Source organism: Plectropomus leopardus, chromosome 15, assembly GCF_026936395.1.
Source record: "Plectropomus leopardus strain MGB_pleo_1.0 chromosome 15, ASM2693639v1, whole genome shotgun sequence".
Taxonomy (NCBI): domain Eukaryota; kingdom Metazoa; phylum Chordata; class Actinopteri; order Perciformes; family Serranidae; genus Plectropomus; species Plectropomus leopardus.
This window is the reverse complement of record NC_142190.1, coordinates 19,868,475-19,886,710: the sequence shown is the minus strand read 5'-3', so window position 1 is coordinate 19,886,710 and position 18,236 is coordinate 19,868,475. Positions and strand designations below refer to the sequence as shown.

The following is an 18,236-nucleotide window of genomic DNA, read 5'->3' as shown; positions in this document are numbered from 1 at the left end:
TCCAACAACAGAGTTTCTAGAAGACGCAGACAAATCAGCTCATTTAAAACTTTCAGGGCACATCCAAATGTCAAAAACTTCTTTGGGCGCTGTTCCAGTCAGCACACAAAAGATCCAACAGAGAGACAGATGGAGAACTGATGAGTCAAGCTCATCTTTATTTATCTTTAAAGTCTTTCAGGAAATTTTCTTCAGGATAACACACATTTCGAGGTACATTATAAACTAGGATCGGTATGTCTGAGTGCCCTGTCTCGCCATGCCATGTGAGCAGGGCTGCACAGCAGACGGTCCTTTAGCCCGAGGCCTGTTGGCATGAACAAACACCAGCTTGTTGTATTTCCCTTCCACACAGCAGAGCAGGACTTTATGTCCCCAGAAAATGTCATGTTCAAAAACATAAAAATGGTTTCAATAGAGAAATGTTGATTTCCTTAATAAATGAAGGACAAATCCTTTACCAAGACAGCCAGTGTTTTGATTGAAGTGCAATGAATTAAATTTCTAATAAGCAAAATCAGAATATCAAGACAGCAAAAGATTAAAAAAACAAACTATTGTGCTCCTCCTACTCCACGCTCTACCAGCAGCTGTCTGTGTAATAAAGCCTTCAAGTATCTCAACTTATCAAATTATCCCAGTTCCAAAAGTGCTCATAAACTACCATTTCAAACAGTCATAATGCCTGTTTGACATCAGTTAAAACACTTTGTGAAAGGCTGCAAGAGAAACGGAAACAGTCATGATGTCATAGGTCTGTTGCACTGTTGAGCATGTTAACTTCATAAAGAGTTTTACAAAGACTTTTATAGGTTTTGCACTAAACAGTGGTGGAAGTGTTCTGATCTTTAAGTAAAAGTGGCAACACAGCACAAAAACTCAAAATCTTGGGGCAAAATGTGGCACTTAGGGCCTTCACTAGTGTGTGCAATGCAGCTGGCTTTTCACAAACTGAAATGTAAACCCATCTGCATCAATGTAGACAACTAAAGCAAGTGGCGTAGTTTAATGAGCACAAAAGTCCACTTAGGGTTAGTGGGATGGGAGGTGAGTGGGTCCAACAAGAACAGAACTTTGACTCAGGACACCGATGTCCAAAACCATTTGTGCCACTCAAAACTGGTGTGTTTTTGGTGTCATACCACTGACCTTTCTCTAACTGGATAAGAAAGACATTACGATTGCGCCGCTGCCTGGCCATGTCTAAATTACTGTAGCTTTTATTCAGTTTCCTGCATTAAAGCTGCCAGGGACGCTCTGTGCGTCTCACGACACATACAATAAACCACCAGGGAAATAAGACTTACAATGCACTTGGTAGAGAAAACAGCTAAATAATAAGAGCAACAGATGTTTGATAGTAAAATCATTCAAACCAGCATCTGTGTGTGTGTCACCGTTGTGGGCTCATGGTTTGGGTAATGCGTCCACGTAGATTTGTTTCTGAACACGAGTCCTCTTCAGCTGCCTTTAAGCTCATTTGTTTGGAATGAGTCAAGCATCCGCAGATGAAAGACATCTGTTTATCTTGGCTCTGTGCGCAAAGTATATGGTATTACAGGTCTTGCAGGATTTTGTTGCGGCATTTCATTTATGAGTTTAACTTCTGCCTGACTGGCTGACTAAAAAGTTTCTCCAAGGACGACGCTGAGGCACAGCTGAGTCAAGTGATTAATGCTACAGACTTGAATTGATTTTTGAAAGCAGAAACAACCAAATATCTAATTTGTCTCTCCATTACAGCTGAGTATCTTGTTTATCTTGGCTGAGTGCACATGTCCCACTAAATACACAGTTACTGCTCAACGTTTCACAATCAAACAAATTTCATTCATCTGATCAATAAACATTTCCAGACACAGAACCACCAGAAAACCAGCAGCTTCAAATCTCTGTTACTGTTTATCTGACACACCCTGCTCCCCCATTTTACCAAATACTTAATGATATTTTGTTGAATTTCATATTTGGCATGAAAGCTGTGAGCTAAAAAGTATCATTCAGCACTATCACTGTATGTATAAACCACCAAAACTTAATGAATTATTCAGCCTAACTAGGGGTGTAAATCACTGGTTTCATCATGATGCGATATTATATCAATACTTTGGAGAATGATACAATATTTGCAGATATCACAAAGTCTGCGTCAAAAAACAATATGTGACGATATTGTACGCTTTTTTAACACAGTCAGTTATGGGTTATTCTTTGCTTTTGGCCAGAAAAGATAAAAACAACCTATACATAATTGGAAATAATTAAAACCGTTTCATCCTGTTTGAGCACACTTTCTGGAAAAAATGTTTTTCATTTAAATTCAAACTAAGGCTATCTGATTTCAAGATAAACTTCTCCCAACATCCTCAAAACATGGATTAATAACAAGATCTTTTCACAAAAGTATAAAACTCAGCTCAACAATAACTGTCAAGGTCATGTTTCCCCCACATATACCACATGCTAAAGTTATTAGCATAAGCCTATAGCATTTTACATTGCACATATTAGGTTAGCGGCTAGCGGACTTTTCCTCTACTCATAACTAAACCAATTTAAATTTTTTAAATTATATTTCTCTTACTCACCGCTGGTTTGAGCCTTGCGTCTCTCAACAGAACAGCATGGATGAATTTCAGCCTGCTTGCACGTTTTTTTCAGTCAAACATTGTTGAAACAGAGCAGCTAATGTTAGCAAGGAGTTAGCGTCGTGCTTTCTCAGTACAGCTTTTGTGTACACGTGACATGTTCTCTGACAGTTCCTCCGAAAACAAAAAATTTTCACAGTGATGATTTATTCCTGAGTAAAAAGCGTTATCTACAATGTCTTTCTTCTGGCTGCTCACCATCATCTGCCTGACCCCGTGTGACGGTGACACCAAATTTCAAAATAAAGTCACGTGTGAAAGAGGATGATATGGATCGATGTTTTCACTTTGCATCGCTGATATGTGATCGTGGCTCATTAATCGCTACATTACGATGGATCATTACATCCTTAAGCCTAACATGTAAAAATTGAGCACAACAGTTGTAAATATGTGTAAAATGAATGTGCTTGTTGCTTTCTATGTTGGGTTTTCTACTTTTAGTAAATAAATGAAATATTTAGTGGATTTGGTCTCAAATTAGGAAGGTGTCGCAATACATATAAAACAAACACAGCCACACAGACTTTCTTGGAAAGCCATGTACTTTGGTTTTAACATCCAACCATTCACCGGCATCAACATCTCTGGCATGATTTACAGTACTCTAGACACCATAAAGTTGGCGAAGAAAATTTTACATTTCACAAGCTTAAGAACTTGACATTAGGCTACACCTAAAAAAACAAAAAATAAATAAATTACTGCAAATGCTTTCTAACTCAGTTTCATGTGAAGTTTTCCTTCTGAATATATAACAGAATATTATTTCAAAGATGGACACCATGTATAATTTCCTGTAAATAAATACTGCAGCATCAACACCATATGTTAAAGCAGCAACAATCAGGATTTTTTCAGGGGGAGCACAGCATGGACCAATTCCTGAAACAGATATCTGCCTCTTAAGCTGCTGAATGCTCCACTATGTTCACCAGCCTATCGCTAACTGTGTCTGTCTGCTATTTGGTGCTGAGCAGGTAGCAAACACCGGGTTTATCACTGTTAAACAGCTTCCCCTGTGCAGCTGGTAACATGGTTGATGAAAGTGAAATAAAACAGCAAAGTGACTGTTAAACCAAAGCAATAAGCTGAAGAAGACTATAAATATAATTATTGATCCTTTCATGTGCACATCTGTTTAAATGCCACAGCTGGTAAAGGTGGGTCTAATTTAAACTGCAGCTTAATCCATAAAAATATGGAATAATTTATTAGTTGACTATATTTTTGTCATAGTACAGTAACAGAGTAAATATGTCAGTTTGTTTTTTATTGGGGGTGCACATCCCCCTATAAATTTAGATATTTAGAACATATGTATTTCACCCCCCAACAATAACACTGAAGTAAAAGAGGACCTTTATTTTGATAAAATTAAACACACTGACATCATAAATTGATGCAGATTTGTATTTTTGTGCATGTGAAATAGTTAATGTCCTGGGACGCAAGACAAAATTCAGATTTTTTGCTGATAAAGTGAAATCCAATCAAATAAAGTTAATTAAAATAAAAAAAATAAGTAAAGCAAAAATTGGTGTATAAAAATCTACCAGAATGCAGGAAATTAAAGTAATATTATGCATATTTTAGTTTATTGTTGAGTCTCATATCAAGGTTGTCAAATACTGAAACATTTGGTTGATGGTCGGACCAAAGCACCAACCCAAAATTGCAGCTTCTGACGACTTTGCAGTAAAACGCAGTAATCCACTAAAAGATGCATAATGTTACTTTAAGTGTTTGACGCTCAAAATGTTTCAGTTCAGCAGCAACAGTGGCAGGTGGACAAAAAAGTTAATTTCCTACCCTGTTACATATGAGGTGTCTCAAAAGATCAGTGGTACTATATGCACCTAACCGCTGCAACACAAACACTTTCTACATTGATTTCTAACAGGCAGTAACAAAGGAAACAATGCATCATTGTGCACACTTTAGTGGTTTATAAAAAAAAAAACATTAAAAATCAACAAATCTTTAGACAAAATTGAAAAAAAACTTTTCTCTTCATGGATTATAAATAGTATTGATGTAAAATACTCCTAAAAAGCCAAGTGTGAGACAGAGGCTTCCCAACGTCTTTGTCATTCGACACGTGACACAAGCAACAATGCGACGCATCCCATCTTTAAAACGTAAAAAAAATAAAGTATGGAAACATTTTTCATTTGTCAGGACTGCAGGTTTCTTTTTTTTGGATTCCCTCCAAAAAAACACAAAGAAGGCAACATATTGATGCACTAACTCACTTGTCAACACACTTGAGGTGACGAGATAAATGCGGCAAATCGGGAAAGGCACAGAAAACCAACACTCTACCTTTAAAGAAATGCACTCTGAAGGAGGTGTCTGAGCTCTTCTCCTCATCCTCATCATCTCCGGTCCTCCCCTGCGCCGGCGATCGCCTCCTTTTCCAGCGCATCACTATCTATCTATCTATCTATCTATCTATCTATCTATCTATCTATCTATCACTTTGTTAATTTGACTTCACACTCTCCTATAGTCATCTCTCTGTCCACTTGTCCGTCCTCTTGCTTTACTCCCTTGGTCTCCTCCTCCTTGCTCCTCATGTCTCTCTCTCTTCCCCACTCTCTCTCTCTCCTCGTCCTCACCCTTTCTCTCCCCCACCCTCCTCTCACTGCCCCACTCTCTCTCACGAGGTCTCTTTCTAGCAACAGAACTTGCAACAGTGACAGTTCACATGATAACCAAACCCATGCATGTGTGTGTGTGTGTGTGTGTGTGTGTGTGTGTGCACTCGCGCATATATATAACAGGGAACATACTCATCGTTACACAGTCACCAACAGGGAACGGCAAAACTAACAGGGGACATTTTTTAAGTCCCCACTTGGACATGCTCTAAATCATCATAAAATCATGTGTTATGGCCTCTGGTGAAATTTTTCAGATTTTGCCAAGAGGGGACCAAAGTGTGTGAGAGTGTTTATATCCATATTCAGAGCTCTCCCTCCTGGTTGGAGCAGGTATTTGAACGACCCATTCACACACGTCGCTTTTAACACTCCTCTCCCCAGCAGCCTTTCAGACTGCAGATGGGCCGTTAAACAGGCTTTAGTAATGTTAATGTGGGTGACATGAAGGCCACAGAATGTAATGTATCAAATATGATACAAATAGCATGATAGGGTTAATAAAGACACCAGTCTCCTGAAACGTGATTTGTTATTAGTCTTTGCATTAAAATTCAAGGCTTGGCTTTAGGTGATTTCATAAGTTTTAAGCTCTATACTGTATTAAAATAAAGGGCTACCCAGAAGGCAGGAGAGAAATCAGTATTTTAGAGCCTTAAAAAAAGCAAGAAAACTATAATCCAAGCAGAATAAACCTTTACATAAAATGATCAGCAGTAAGATTTTTTCTTCTTAGGTTTAATTATGTAAAATGATGTAACATCAGACCTTGACTAGACCTTTAAAGTTGTTCAGTCCCTGACGATACTGACCTGACCAGTTTTCACGAGCACTGAATGTCAATCAGTTTTTCAATATACTTCAATATACACTCTCAGTCTGTACTCATAGAAATGTAATTTGTTTGTGGGTGCACATTATAGAAAACATGTCCAAACATAGGATAATGCAACATGAGTCCACTGTTGGCTGGTACATAATGACAATTAGTTCCCTCTTGGATAGCATGGAGTGACGTTCACACTCCACCATGTAAAGAATAAATAAAATGAGATAGATAAGACTTACACAAAAAGAATCTCACCTAAATAATTCAAAAAATATTCCTCAACTATGATTACAATGACTGTGATTATTATAATTATAACTAATATTTTATAACAAACTATAAAGGCTCAGTTTTAGTGGATGGCTTAACCATCTAGCTTGACACTGTTTTACAATACGGCTTCCCCAGAGGGCAAGGAAATATTTTAAAATCTAAAGAAAGGAGAAATAACAATAACAACAACAACAACAACAATAATAATAATAATAATAATAATAATGGTAGGAAGAAAATGTGGAGAGAAAATACCAGCAAGATCTTTACTAATTTTAATGAAGTGCTTAAATTAGTTTATTATCAGAATTTAACTTAACCTTGAGATTAGCTCAATCCTCCAAAACTCCCTTTGAGTTTTTAGATGCACTAGAAGCACTAGATTTCCGTCAATCTTACAATGTACATATGTTTTGTTTCTCTATAATCACAGGAATGCATTTTATTTGCTGATCTACTCTACAGGCAAAAGAGGTCCACACTTGTGTAGTATAAAGCAACAGGGGTCCACAGTTGGCTGGTACATAATGACACAAGTTACTTGTAAATATATCTAAACTAAATCATGTAATTTTTTTTTGCTTCTAAAAGGATCTGTAAGTATGTATTTTTGTAACTGAATATAAAGGCTCAGCCGTTGTGGACGTCTTTACCATTTTATAGCTTGACACTGTGTTTAAAAAGGGGGCTACCCCAGTCCATTCTCATTGTTAACTTTTCAAATACATTCCCTCTGTCAGTGCTTTTGGCATACCTGCATCAATCTGGATCATGGCAGGATGATGTGAGATGAGAACATAGCCGGACAGAGCCAGCGGCATTGTTATTATACGTCAGTAGACAGCCAGACAGCACGAGGCACATCTGCATACATCTTGCGTGGCTAGCATCACTTGAGAATATGGATGGACGTACTCAAAACTTCCATTTAACAGTTTTTACAAGCAAAAAAATGCCATGCAAGTTTTAGGTTTTATTTTTGAGGATTTAAAGTTTTTTTTTTCTATTGGGAAAAGAATATTAAAACAAAAATGTTATTATTTTTTTTAATAAAAGGAATAAAGTTTCATCATCATTGAATGATGCCTTTTCAGAGCCAATATTTGCATAAAATGAAGCAAATAATTTAAAAATAGCTTTGCTGGTCCAAAGTCTTCTTTGTAAAACATCAGAGCCAGTCAGAAATACTTAGAGGGCAACTGAGGAACTGAGTGGATTAGTTGTGGGCAGACGTACAGTGAAAATCAGATTTTAACCGGTTTAAATAGTTAAGAATTCTGTATAGTTGCAGTGATTTGACAAAATTGCAGGGTCTCCCAGAATTCACAGGAATCAGCTGAATTTGGCATTTATTGTTATGGTTGCAATCCAATGTATGTGTGCCGAACTATAGGAATCCATTTTATTTGTCGCTCCACATTACAGAAAAGAGGTCCACACTTGAGTTGTATAAAGTGACATGAGTCCACTGTTGGCTGGTATATAATGACACAAGTTCCATCTTAGATATATAGTATAGAGTGACATTCCCATTTCAACATGGATAAATGACAAAGAATAGGAAAAAAAGAAGTTAGATGCATTATTGTTCAAAGAAAATAATCTTACAAAAATGTAATAATAAAATTATTTATTTTTTTAGGAAATTGGAGATAGAAATATCATTTTAGTTTTTTCGTACATTGCTTTTTGAATCGTGCACCTGAATAAGTTTTTGAGTTGCTGTTTAAGAGTGTGCTCCTTTTTACCTTGTGTTGAAAACACATTGACAACCCATCATGATATAAATGACTAGAGCAATCTTTAATGGTATTTATAATATGGGAGGTTTTGTGAGCAATCAGTTTGTCTCAGTTACAGGGATAAGTCAGTTAGAGGAATGATTAACCTCTGAAACCCTCTGTTCAACTGCTGAGATGAACTATTTCAAATTCTATAGGTTTTTGGCTGTACTTTTGGCTGTACTTTAACTTTAAATTCTAAAAAAGGAAAGTCAGTCCACACTTTGTCCCCTCTTGGCCTGTACAAAATGACACTTCTTGTTTTGTTTTGTTTTGTTTTGTTTTATATTTTCTCCAATGTTTTAAATTAATCTTAAATCTGCATTAGACAGACAAAATTGTATATACACATTACTAGATCTCAAGAAAACCAAAACAACTACAACTACTAAAACAACTAAAGAAATACAAAACAGCCAACAATACAAAAACTGCAGAACTAGAATCAAAATAGGATTCACTTTCAAGTAAAATAAAAAAATAACGCTGAGAGATTTGGATTGGATTGTCTGCTGTGTACGACCTTTAAAGTCTTCTGTTGTAGGAGAGGGAACTGAGAGTTTTTAAATGGGTGTACTGGCATGCAAAATTACCAGCACATTTATGGATTGTGTCTTTAACAGAGGCTGACTACTCATTTTGTATTGGATTAAATGATTTGCCATCTCTCTGTGTGCATGCTGCAGTGACCAGAGGGACTTATTATTATTCAACACAGTTTTGGTTTATATGAAGAATTTCAAATTCCTTAAAGGGTTTTAGTTTATGATGTAAGCATTAAACAATCCTCCACATTGACTGAGTGGAGTGTCCAGCACCCATGTGCCTTTAAGGTTGCCTCTGAGAAATGAGTGACTTGGAGAGGGTGAGGGGTCAGCGTGTGCAGCTCTGTGCCAGGCCTTGATTCTCTGCAGTGTGGGGTTGGTTTCTTTGTTGTTGACGATGGTCAATAGGCCATTCCACATTAAGCTTCAGAGATGCTAATTTATATTAGCTAGAATGTTACATCCAACTCTGACTGCCTGAGACATGGGTCTGTCCCCTGTCCTGGGTTAAGCAAGTGGCACACAGTGCTTATTTTAGCTGGTACAACATCTCTGGATTATTGGGAAGAACATCCTAAAAGTTTACAGATTGGGCATATAATTCTCCACTCAAATTCCCACTAGCTTGAATACTGATACAAAAGTTGTACTTTTTTTTACTGGATAGTTAAATATTTGAACATATTTAATCACCTAATAATTACATGAATTTCATGGCAAACCATTGTGATGTTACATAGTTTATTGTGCCAAGTTAACGTGTAATTGTTCTAATCATAATAAAAGGTTTGGTTTTAACTATAGGAGTAAAACAAAACTAAAGAGTAAGAGTGATCGTCTGACCATCATGTTAAACATATTCAGGAAACAGAAATAAAATGTCAGAATGCAACATTGAGCCAAAGAAAAAACATGGTGGATTATTGTAGTTTTGTAACATAGGTTTTGTTATTGATCTGTAATGTTGAATTTATGTAGTCCATTTTTCACATCCTGAACCCTTTTCATTTGAGCTGCAGTGATATAAATTTAAAAGGTTTGGTCATAAATCAGTTTGAACTTATATATGAAAATAAATAGTTTTCTAACCTATAAAACATTTAATGGGGGCAAACGTGTATGCATGCTTAACACAGCGCTGAGAAACAAAGCATTTTTTAAGTGACTGTAAGATTTAAAACAGCAAATGCAACTTTAAAATGGCCTCCCAAAGAATATGTCAAGATCCACTACATGGTTATTTTTAAGTGTTTAACAATATACCATCAGTAGTGTATCAGTGTATCAGCGTACCATCAGTAGTTGCAATTTATTTATTAGTTATCAAGTAGTATTGACAAAAGTGAAATTAACAGTCTGTTAACAGCCAGCTTAGGAAAGATGACACTGACATGTAAAATTACCAGCACATTTATGGAGCGAAATGCATCCCTAAAGGAGGTTAAATATTCATTTGTTTGTGAAAAAATTGTTGTTCATCTCTCTAAGATGTTAAACATTTGATTCAGTGGCGCTCTGCATTATTAAGTAAGCAATCACATGGTGTTATAGATATATTGTTAGATTTATGAGCCTTCAGTTGATGAAGCTGACAAAAATATGTAATTTCCTCTACACTGAAGAGGTGGAGTGACCAGCACCCATATGATTCTCAGATCCTAACTTTGAATGTTGAACAGTGGAGACTGCTGCCACTGAGAAGTGAGTGACCTGCAGTGAGTGAGGGGTTTGACTCTGTGCAAGTCAGCCTGTGAAAATCAGTCAGGCCTTGATTCCCTGCAGTGCGGGGGATGGTTTCTTCTAGCTGACGATGGTCGTTAGCACATGACACATTGAGCTAAGGGGTTGCTAACTTCTCATATCCAAGATGCTGTATCTGATTTAGACTGACTGAAACGTGGCTTATTCCCCCATCCTGGGTTTAACAAGTAGCACCCACTGCTTATCTTGGTTAGTACAACATCCCTGGATTATTGGGAAGAACACCCTGAAATTGTACGGCGTAGGCATACAATTCTCCACTTTAATACCCATTTTAAATGCTGTTTTTTTTTTCAAAACTTGTACTATTATGGATATTTAAGTAGTTGAACATATTCAGTTACCTAATGATTACATCTGTTATTTCATGACATACCATTTTGATGTTGCACAGGTTATTGCCTCAAGTTTACATTTCATTATTCTAATTATAATAAAAGGTTCTGTTTTAACTAAAGAGGTAAAACAATACTACAGAATTAGATACTCTGTAAAGCATCTACAAACATTATTTAGATAGTTAAAATGTTGTCAATGGTTATTGATTGTATGGAGTAAAACTAATTTGGCCCTTTTAAATGTTTTATAGGTGAGCTACATAAAGAGTACATATTTGTGTCCTGATTGTGTGATTATCATTTTAAACACATATATGAACAGAAAGTCAATGTTGACATGCAACTTTGAGCCAAAGATAAATGTAGTGGGTTATTGTTGTTTTGCAACTTTTGTAACCTATTAAAAATTTAATGAAGGGCAAACGTGTATGTATACTTTACAAAGTGCTTAGAAAGACATTATTTATTAAGTGACTCAAAAGATTTAAATAGCAACTGCAACTTTATAATGGTCTTCCAAATAGTATTTCAAGATCTGCTACATGGTATTTGTTAACAGTTTAACAGTTTATTACCATTAGCAGTTGCAACTTTATAGAAACCATCCAAACAATGTTTATAAACAGTTTTCAAGCCAACTATTAATAGTTAACAAAGTGTTATAAATATTTGGTCTATATATCCAAGAGATATTTATATTGTATAATTTACTTTTTTTGTTTTTACAAAGGTTTACAAATTAGTTGGAAACCATTAATACTTAGTTTATGAATTATACAAGACTGTATAAGTCTTGGTATTTGACTAATAAAATAACAATCTATAACATTACTTATAATGGGTAAAGTTAATTAGTTATCATTTCTTCATTGGTTATCAAGGAGTATTGACAAAAGTATAATTAACAGTCAGTTAACAAATTATTAATGATGCCTATAATACAGTATTGCCAGCTTCAGAAAGATGATACCGACACGTAAAATTACCACATTTATGGAGTAAGATGCATCCCTAAAAGAGGCCGAGTATTCATATGTGTGAAAAAAAATGTTATTCTTTTTGTATGATCTATGTACATTTGATTCAGTGGCTTTGTGCATTCTTTAGAAAGCAATTTGTCTTTATTACATTCACACACAGTTTTATAGATATATTTTTATATTTACTTGGCCTTCAGTTGATGAAGTGGACAAAAATATGTAATTTCTTCTACACTGAAGAGGTGGAGTGACCAGCACCCATATGATTCTCAGATCCTAACTTTGAGTGTTGAACAGTGGAGACTGCTGCCACTGAGAAGTGAGTGACCTGCAGTGGGTGAGGGGTTTGATTCTCTGCAAGTCAGCCTGTGAAAATCTGTCAGGCGTTGATTCTCTGCAGTGCGGGGGATGGTTTCTTCTAGCTGACGATGGTCGTTATGGTCGTGAGGACATTACACATTGGGCTTCAGGGTTGCTTACTTCTCATATCCTAGATGTTGTATCTGACTGAAACATGGCTTTTTTCTCTGTCCTGTGTTAAACAAGTGGATGTTGGGTAAGATAATGTTAAACTGTAAAGAGTAGAAATACAAGCAGAATTCCACATTTGTCGTCAATTGCACAATTGACTACAATCTATTCAAAAAAAAGGAGTTAAACATGTTTTTCACATGAAGAAACATCTGCTGGGAAGTGACATAATAACCACATGTATGTAATATCACTGAAATAATTGAAAGGTAATTATTTATTAAGTGGCCCTCTAAAGCAGTAGGGCATCTTGGCTCTCAGTGGCTCTGTTTGTCTGAATTTTTAATGCAATGGCCATCAGAAACACATTAACATTAGTTAAACTTTAAGTGCTAAAGAGTTGTTTCAGTTGACAACACTGGAATGTAAAGAGTTGTAAAGCTGAGTGTCAATGTAAACTTATTTTAGCAATCTCACATGCCTTCATGCACACTCTCTGTGCCGCAGTGACAATGCTGTATACCAGCCCTGTATTTGCCAACTAATTTACAACTCTATGTGTTACCAACTATAGTTATCAAAAACAACCAAAAAATAGATATAACAATAATAAAAACTTAGTTCTGGGTTGCACAAACCTCTTTGAATGGGGTCAACAGAAGACAACTAGTGAAGGCCCATTCATAGATGTGTATCCTGCTGTGATGGTTTTGAGATGAGGTGTTGGTGGCTCATCACCATTTCAATGCCCATCAAAAACACTAACATACCAGTTAAACTTTAAGTGCTAAAGAAAGGTTTTAGTTTAGTTAGTTTTAGTTAGTTTTAGTTTTTTAGTTTTAGTATTATTATATTATTTATTATGTGCCTTTCACTTCATGCACACTCTTTGTGCACTGTGACAATGCTGCATGCCAGTGTGTGTAGTATATGTTATAGACTGTAGTCATTAAAAAACAAACATCTTTGAATGGGGTCTAGATTAGATAATGCTAAAATACACTTACAAACACAGGTGTTTCATCCATCACTAAAAAACTATTCATTTTGAACACAATGGAACACATTACAAAACAAGATATTTGGTGTTCAAATCCATGAACTATCATAATAGCATGAAAAGATTCAGAGAACCTTGAGAAATACATAAAAGAGACAAGGCTAAAAACCAAAAATGAATGGCCATGACCTTTGACCCATAAAGCTGCACTGCATTAAATACCAACATGACTGAAGGATATCACAAAATGAGCTCGGGGACACTAAAACCACTGACAGTGGACACAGTTTATCACTGTATCTATAAATGCAAATTAAGACTTAACTATGCAAAGTGAAAGCCAGATATCAACAAAATCCAGAAACACTGCCAACTTCCCCGGACCTGAGCTCATCTGTCACGTCACAGTGAATATTAAGACAAGTTATAATTGTGTTCACAGTATGGCCTTTATTTTAAAAAGCTACAATGGCAACATTTCTGGTGCCAATTTACTAAACAATGAGAAGCTTTACTGAATAGATACATTTTTGTATTAGATATTTTTCTCTTTACAAAATGCACCTTTCTATTAATCTATGGTGGAGTGTGAATATCACTCTGTCCTATCCAAAAGGGAACTTGTGTCATTATGTACCAGCCAACTTGGGACCACCGTCGCTTTATTCTATATGTGTGGCCCTTTTTTCTGTAATGTTGATCAACAAAGAAAATGCATTCTTATGCATATAAATTGAAAGCACGCACATACATTGTAAAAGAGATCCTGTGTTTGTAATAACTCTTAATGGGAATTTCCAGTAAAAGTCTGATAATAAATCTATTTTATGATTAATCAGCAAATACTGTTGCTGACTTTTATATCGTTTTGGTCCTTTCTGGGAAACCCTTCATTGTAAAGGTGAACATCTAAAGTAGGAATTCCAGTATGTTTTTTCCATGGCCAAGGGATCAGCCAGTATGTGTGATATCTCTGATCTAGACACTAGAGAAAGAAGTCTCAGACTTGTAATGTCATGAAGTATAAAGTCTGGAGCTGCTCCTTCTGCTCATCGAGAGCCTAATTTTGGGGACCAACAGAATGTTTGTTATCCCTTAAACCCAAATGAACTTTATTATATTGGTGTTGTCAGTTCTGTAACAGAAAATGTTCCCATATACTTATAACATTGTTCTGGCTGTTCTCAGTGTCATCTAGAAAATCTTTCACAATTTCATATCAATGGAGCAACTCTACACTTTATATCACATGACATCACAAGCACTCCAGTTTTTGGATATGGGAGCGAGTTGCCCATGTTTACTAATGTTTTTAGACTGCCTTAGATCATAGAAATAATATGTATGTATTTTAGAAATGGGCATAATTTCCCATTAATACAGTATCAAGCCATAAAATGGTTAAGCCAGCTACTAAAGTTGAGCCTTTATATTCTGTTACACAAACATACTAACAAATCATATTTGAAGAAGAAATGTAACATTATTCAGATGAGATTTTTTCACAAGTATTATTAAATATGTTTGTATGTGCTTTACATGGTTGAGTGTGAACGTCACTCCGTGCTATCTAAGAAGGAACTTGTGACATTATGTACCAGCCAACAGTGGACTCATGTCATTATATCCTACTCAAGGGTGGACCTTCTTCTGTAATGTGCACCAACAAACAAGTTGCATTTCTTTAAGTACAGACTGAGAACACAAGTATATTGAAAACTTGATTGACATTCACTACTTGTGAAAACTGGTCAGGTAAGTATTTTGGAAATTGAACAATTTTAAAGGTCAAGTCAAAGTTTGATGTTACATAATTTTAATTTAAAACTCCTTTTTAGTTTTCTTACAAAAGGAAATGGAGTGTGGACATTTTTTTTCTTTTTAGAGTGCAAAGTTCAAAGAGTACAAACAGAAGTCGACTTATGAAGGCCCATTCATAGATGTGTATCCTGTTGTGATGGTTTTGAGATGAGTAGTTGGTGGCTCATCACCATTTCAATGCCCATCAAAAACACTAACATACCAGTTAAACTTTAAGTGCTAAAGAAAAGTTTCAGTTTACAATACTGGAATGTAAAGTCCTGTAAAGCTGAGTGTCATTGTGAACTTATCGTAACATTTATTATGTGCCTTTCACTTTACGCACACTCTCTGTGCACTGTGACAATGCTGCATGCCAGTGTGTGTAGTATGTGTTACAGACTGTAGTCATTAAAAAACAAACATCTTTGAATGGGGTCTAGATTAGATAATGCTAAAATACACTAACAAACACAGGTGTTTCATCCATCACTGAAAAACTATGTGAACACAAAGGAATACATTACAAAACAAGATATTTGCTGTTCAAATCCATTAACTATCTGCCATAATAGCATGAAAAGATTTAGAGAACCTTGAGAAATCTCTGCATAAAAGGGACAAGGCTAAAAACCAAAAATGAATGGCCATGACCTTTGACCCATAAAGCTGCACTGCATTAAATACCAACATGATATCACAAAATGAGCTTGGGGACACTGAAAACCACTGACAGTGAACACAGTTCATCACTGCATCTATAAATGCAAGTTAAGACTCTACTATGCTAAGTGAAAGCCAGATTCAACAAAATCCAGAAACACCACTGACTTCTCTGGACCTGAGCTCATCTGTCATGTCAGTTTGATTTCTTTCTTTTGGAAGCAAACAGCTTTTAAGGTCTAGTCACAGACTTGTGTTAAATCATTTTATAGTGATTAATTAATTAAAATAAATATATTATTTATTAAAATAAGTAATTATATTGCTGATCATTTTATGTATAATGTTACTCGTTAATAGATTTATTTTCTGAATTTTTGGTGATACATTGGTAGTTACAATTGGTCTGGTCTAAATATACATATATATATATATATATATATATATATATAAAGACAACAATAAAGTTATTAACAGTAAATACTAAGTAAGATAAAACTGAATTCACAGGATTATGGGAGCCTTCTTTAAAAGATATACTTTGCTTTGGCAAGTATTATTTCTGTAATATTTATTATCACAAAAAATGTTGATATATTGCAAGCAATAAAGTTTACATACCCATTTTTAAAGATACAAATGAAGTTTTAGTGAAAAAGAAGCACTCTATAGGTGAGAGAACCAGGATAAACCAGTTTGACTGCAGTATATGGATGTCCCCCCTTTGATAGGCAGACGTCGCTCAAGGCTTCAGGTCCCCTCTTGGCAATTTCTTTAAAAAATTGTAAAAATCACATTTGCAGTAATATTGTGAAAGAAGACCTCAAAAGTAAATTTTCAATTCTAGTTTTGTATTTTTAAAATGACTGCTAATAAAGGTTCCCTCTTGGATAGTACACTTAGATAGTCCCCTATTATTCATGTTCGCATGTATGTGTGTGTGTGTGTGTGTGTGTGGTGTGACAGTCGTATTGCACAAATCTGTTACTGTGGAACACACACACACACACACACTGTTTACTAAGACTGTTAAATCTGTCCACAGATTGCTTTAGTGTGGTCTTGTTTTCATCCTGTAGACCAGTGTCAGGGCTCTGGTTTTAATCTCTTTAGTTTTCAAAGAATATACAGTAGGATTGATGCAGGGTGGGATGCAAGAGGACAGCGACAGGCTCAGCACACGCTGGTCTGGGTCAATGGCTCGCACAAAAAGCCCCATGAAGAAAATGATGATTATCGGAATATAAAATACAGCAACAAGGACCAGGTGCTCAATGCAAGTGGCGAGAGTTTTGTTCCTACTAGTTACTGATTTCATCCTGAACACAGTGACCAAGATGCCGATATAAGACAGACAAATAAAAGCAAAGGGGGTCATCAGATTAAACATACTAGAATGTGAAGCTACTAACCACTGCAGTGTGTTGTCATTACAGGCGAGTCTAAACACAGGTGCATAGTCACAGAAATAGCTGAACACTCTGACTGATTTGCAAAAAGACAGTCGAGTCATGATCACTGTGCCATATGCATCTAGTCCCACAGTGTAAACCCAAGTCAGGCCTATAATACAAGTCATAATGAGTGGTGTGTTGAGTAAGTTTTGATGGAGAGGTAAACATATTGCAATCAATCTGTCATAAGCAAGAACAGCGAGTGCCCATGACTCCAAAGTCATAAAAGTGTAGTAGACAAACATTTGTAACAGACAAAGATTGAATGGAACAAAGTTGTCCTTAAAGACGAATGTCTTGATCATGCTGGGAATAGTGCTTGTGTTTAACATTATATCAATTACTGCAAGGTTGACAACAGCCAGAAATTTTGGAGTGTGTAAGCGGTGGTCACAAGAAATGATATAGATCAGTAAAGTATTAAACACGATTGTAACCATATAGACAAATGCGAGAAAGATGATGTAGACACGGATGTACGGAAACGTCTGAAATGCGATGATATAGAAGCCTGAAGGATGAATGATGACAGAGTCATTTCTAACCGCACTGACAGAAGACATAGCTGAACTCAGTAAAGCTGTCTGATCTGAAAAAGACGTGAAAATGAATTTTATAGCTTATCTTTCCAGTCACATTCTTCAAATGGATGTATATACATTTGTGCATTTGTCCATGAAACCATAATTTTGGACCCTGACTGATGAATATAACATAGGGAATAATACAGTTTACTTTGGCTCACCTGTTCTGTTGATAATGGTTTTACACAGTGTGACTCCACATGATGCTGACTCCAACAGTAGCCAGTGAATGTCAGCATGTCTGACCTGTGCACAGTGGAGTTATACCCTCCTCAGTGATCTCCAGAGGTAACACACAGTCATCTAATTAAGAATAATATGGATCAACAATACAGTAATGAGCAATGTCCTCTTACTGAAATTACTGAAAGTAATGTGTTGTCTTCCAACTCTTCTTGCAACAAAACAAGACAAACTTATCTGAAGAACTTGAAAACATGGAGGTT

At 35.9% G+C, this 18,236-nt stretch overlaps 2 protein-coding genes across 2 annotated transcripts in view; one reads left to right on the top strand and one right to left on the bottom strand.

The window, feature by feature from the left end:
* The window catches only part of LOC121952446 (olfactory receptor 5K4-like), a 130,206-nt gene that overhangs the window by 101,875 nt on the left and 10,095 nt on the right, over positions 1-18,236 (top strand). The window lies entirely within an intron of this gene.
* LOC148187279 (olfactory receptor 1M1-like) lies at positions 16,804-17,769 on the bottom strand. The gene has a single exon (XM_088088877.1). The coding sequence runs from the start codon at positions 17,767-17,769 to the stop codon at positions 16,804-16,806; it is 966 nt and encodes a 321-aa protein (XP_087945003.1).

Excerpts from the sequence above, each read along its gene's own strand:
- LOC148187279 (XM_088088877.1), bottom strand. The coding sequence starts at position 17,769 with ATGTCTTCTGTCAGTGCGGTTAGAAATGACTCTGTCATCATTCATCCT.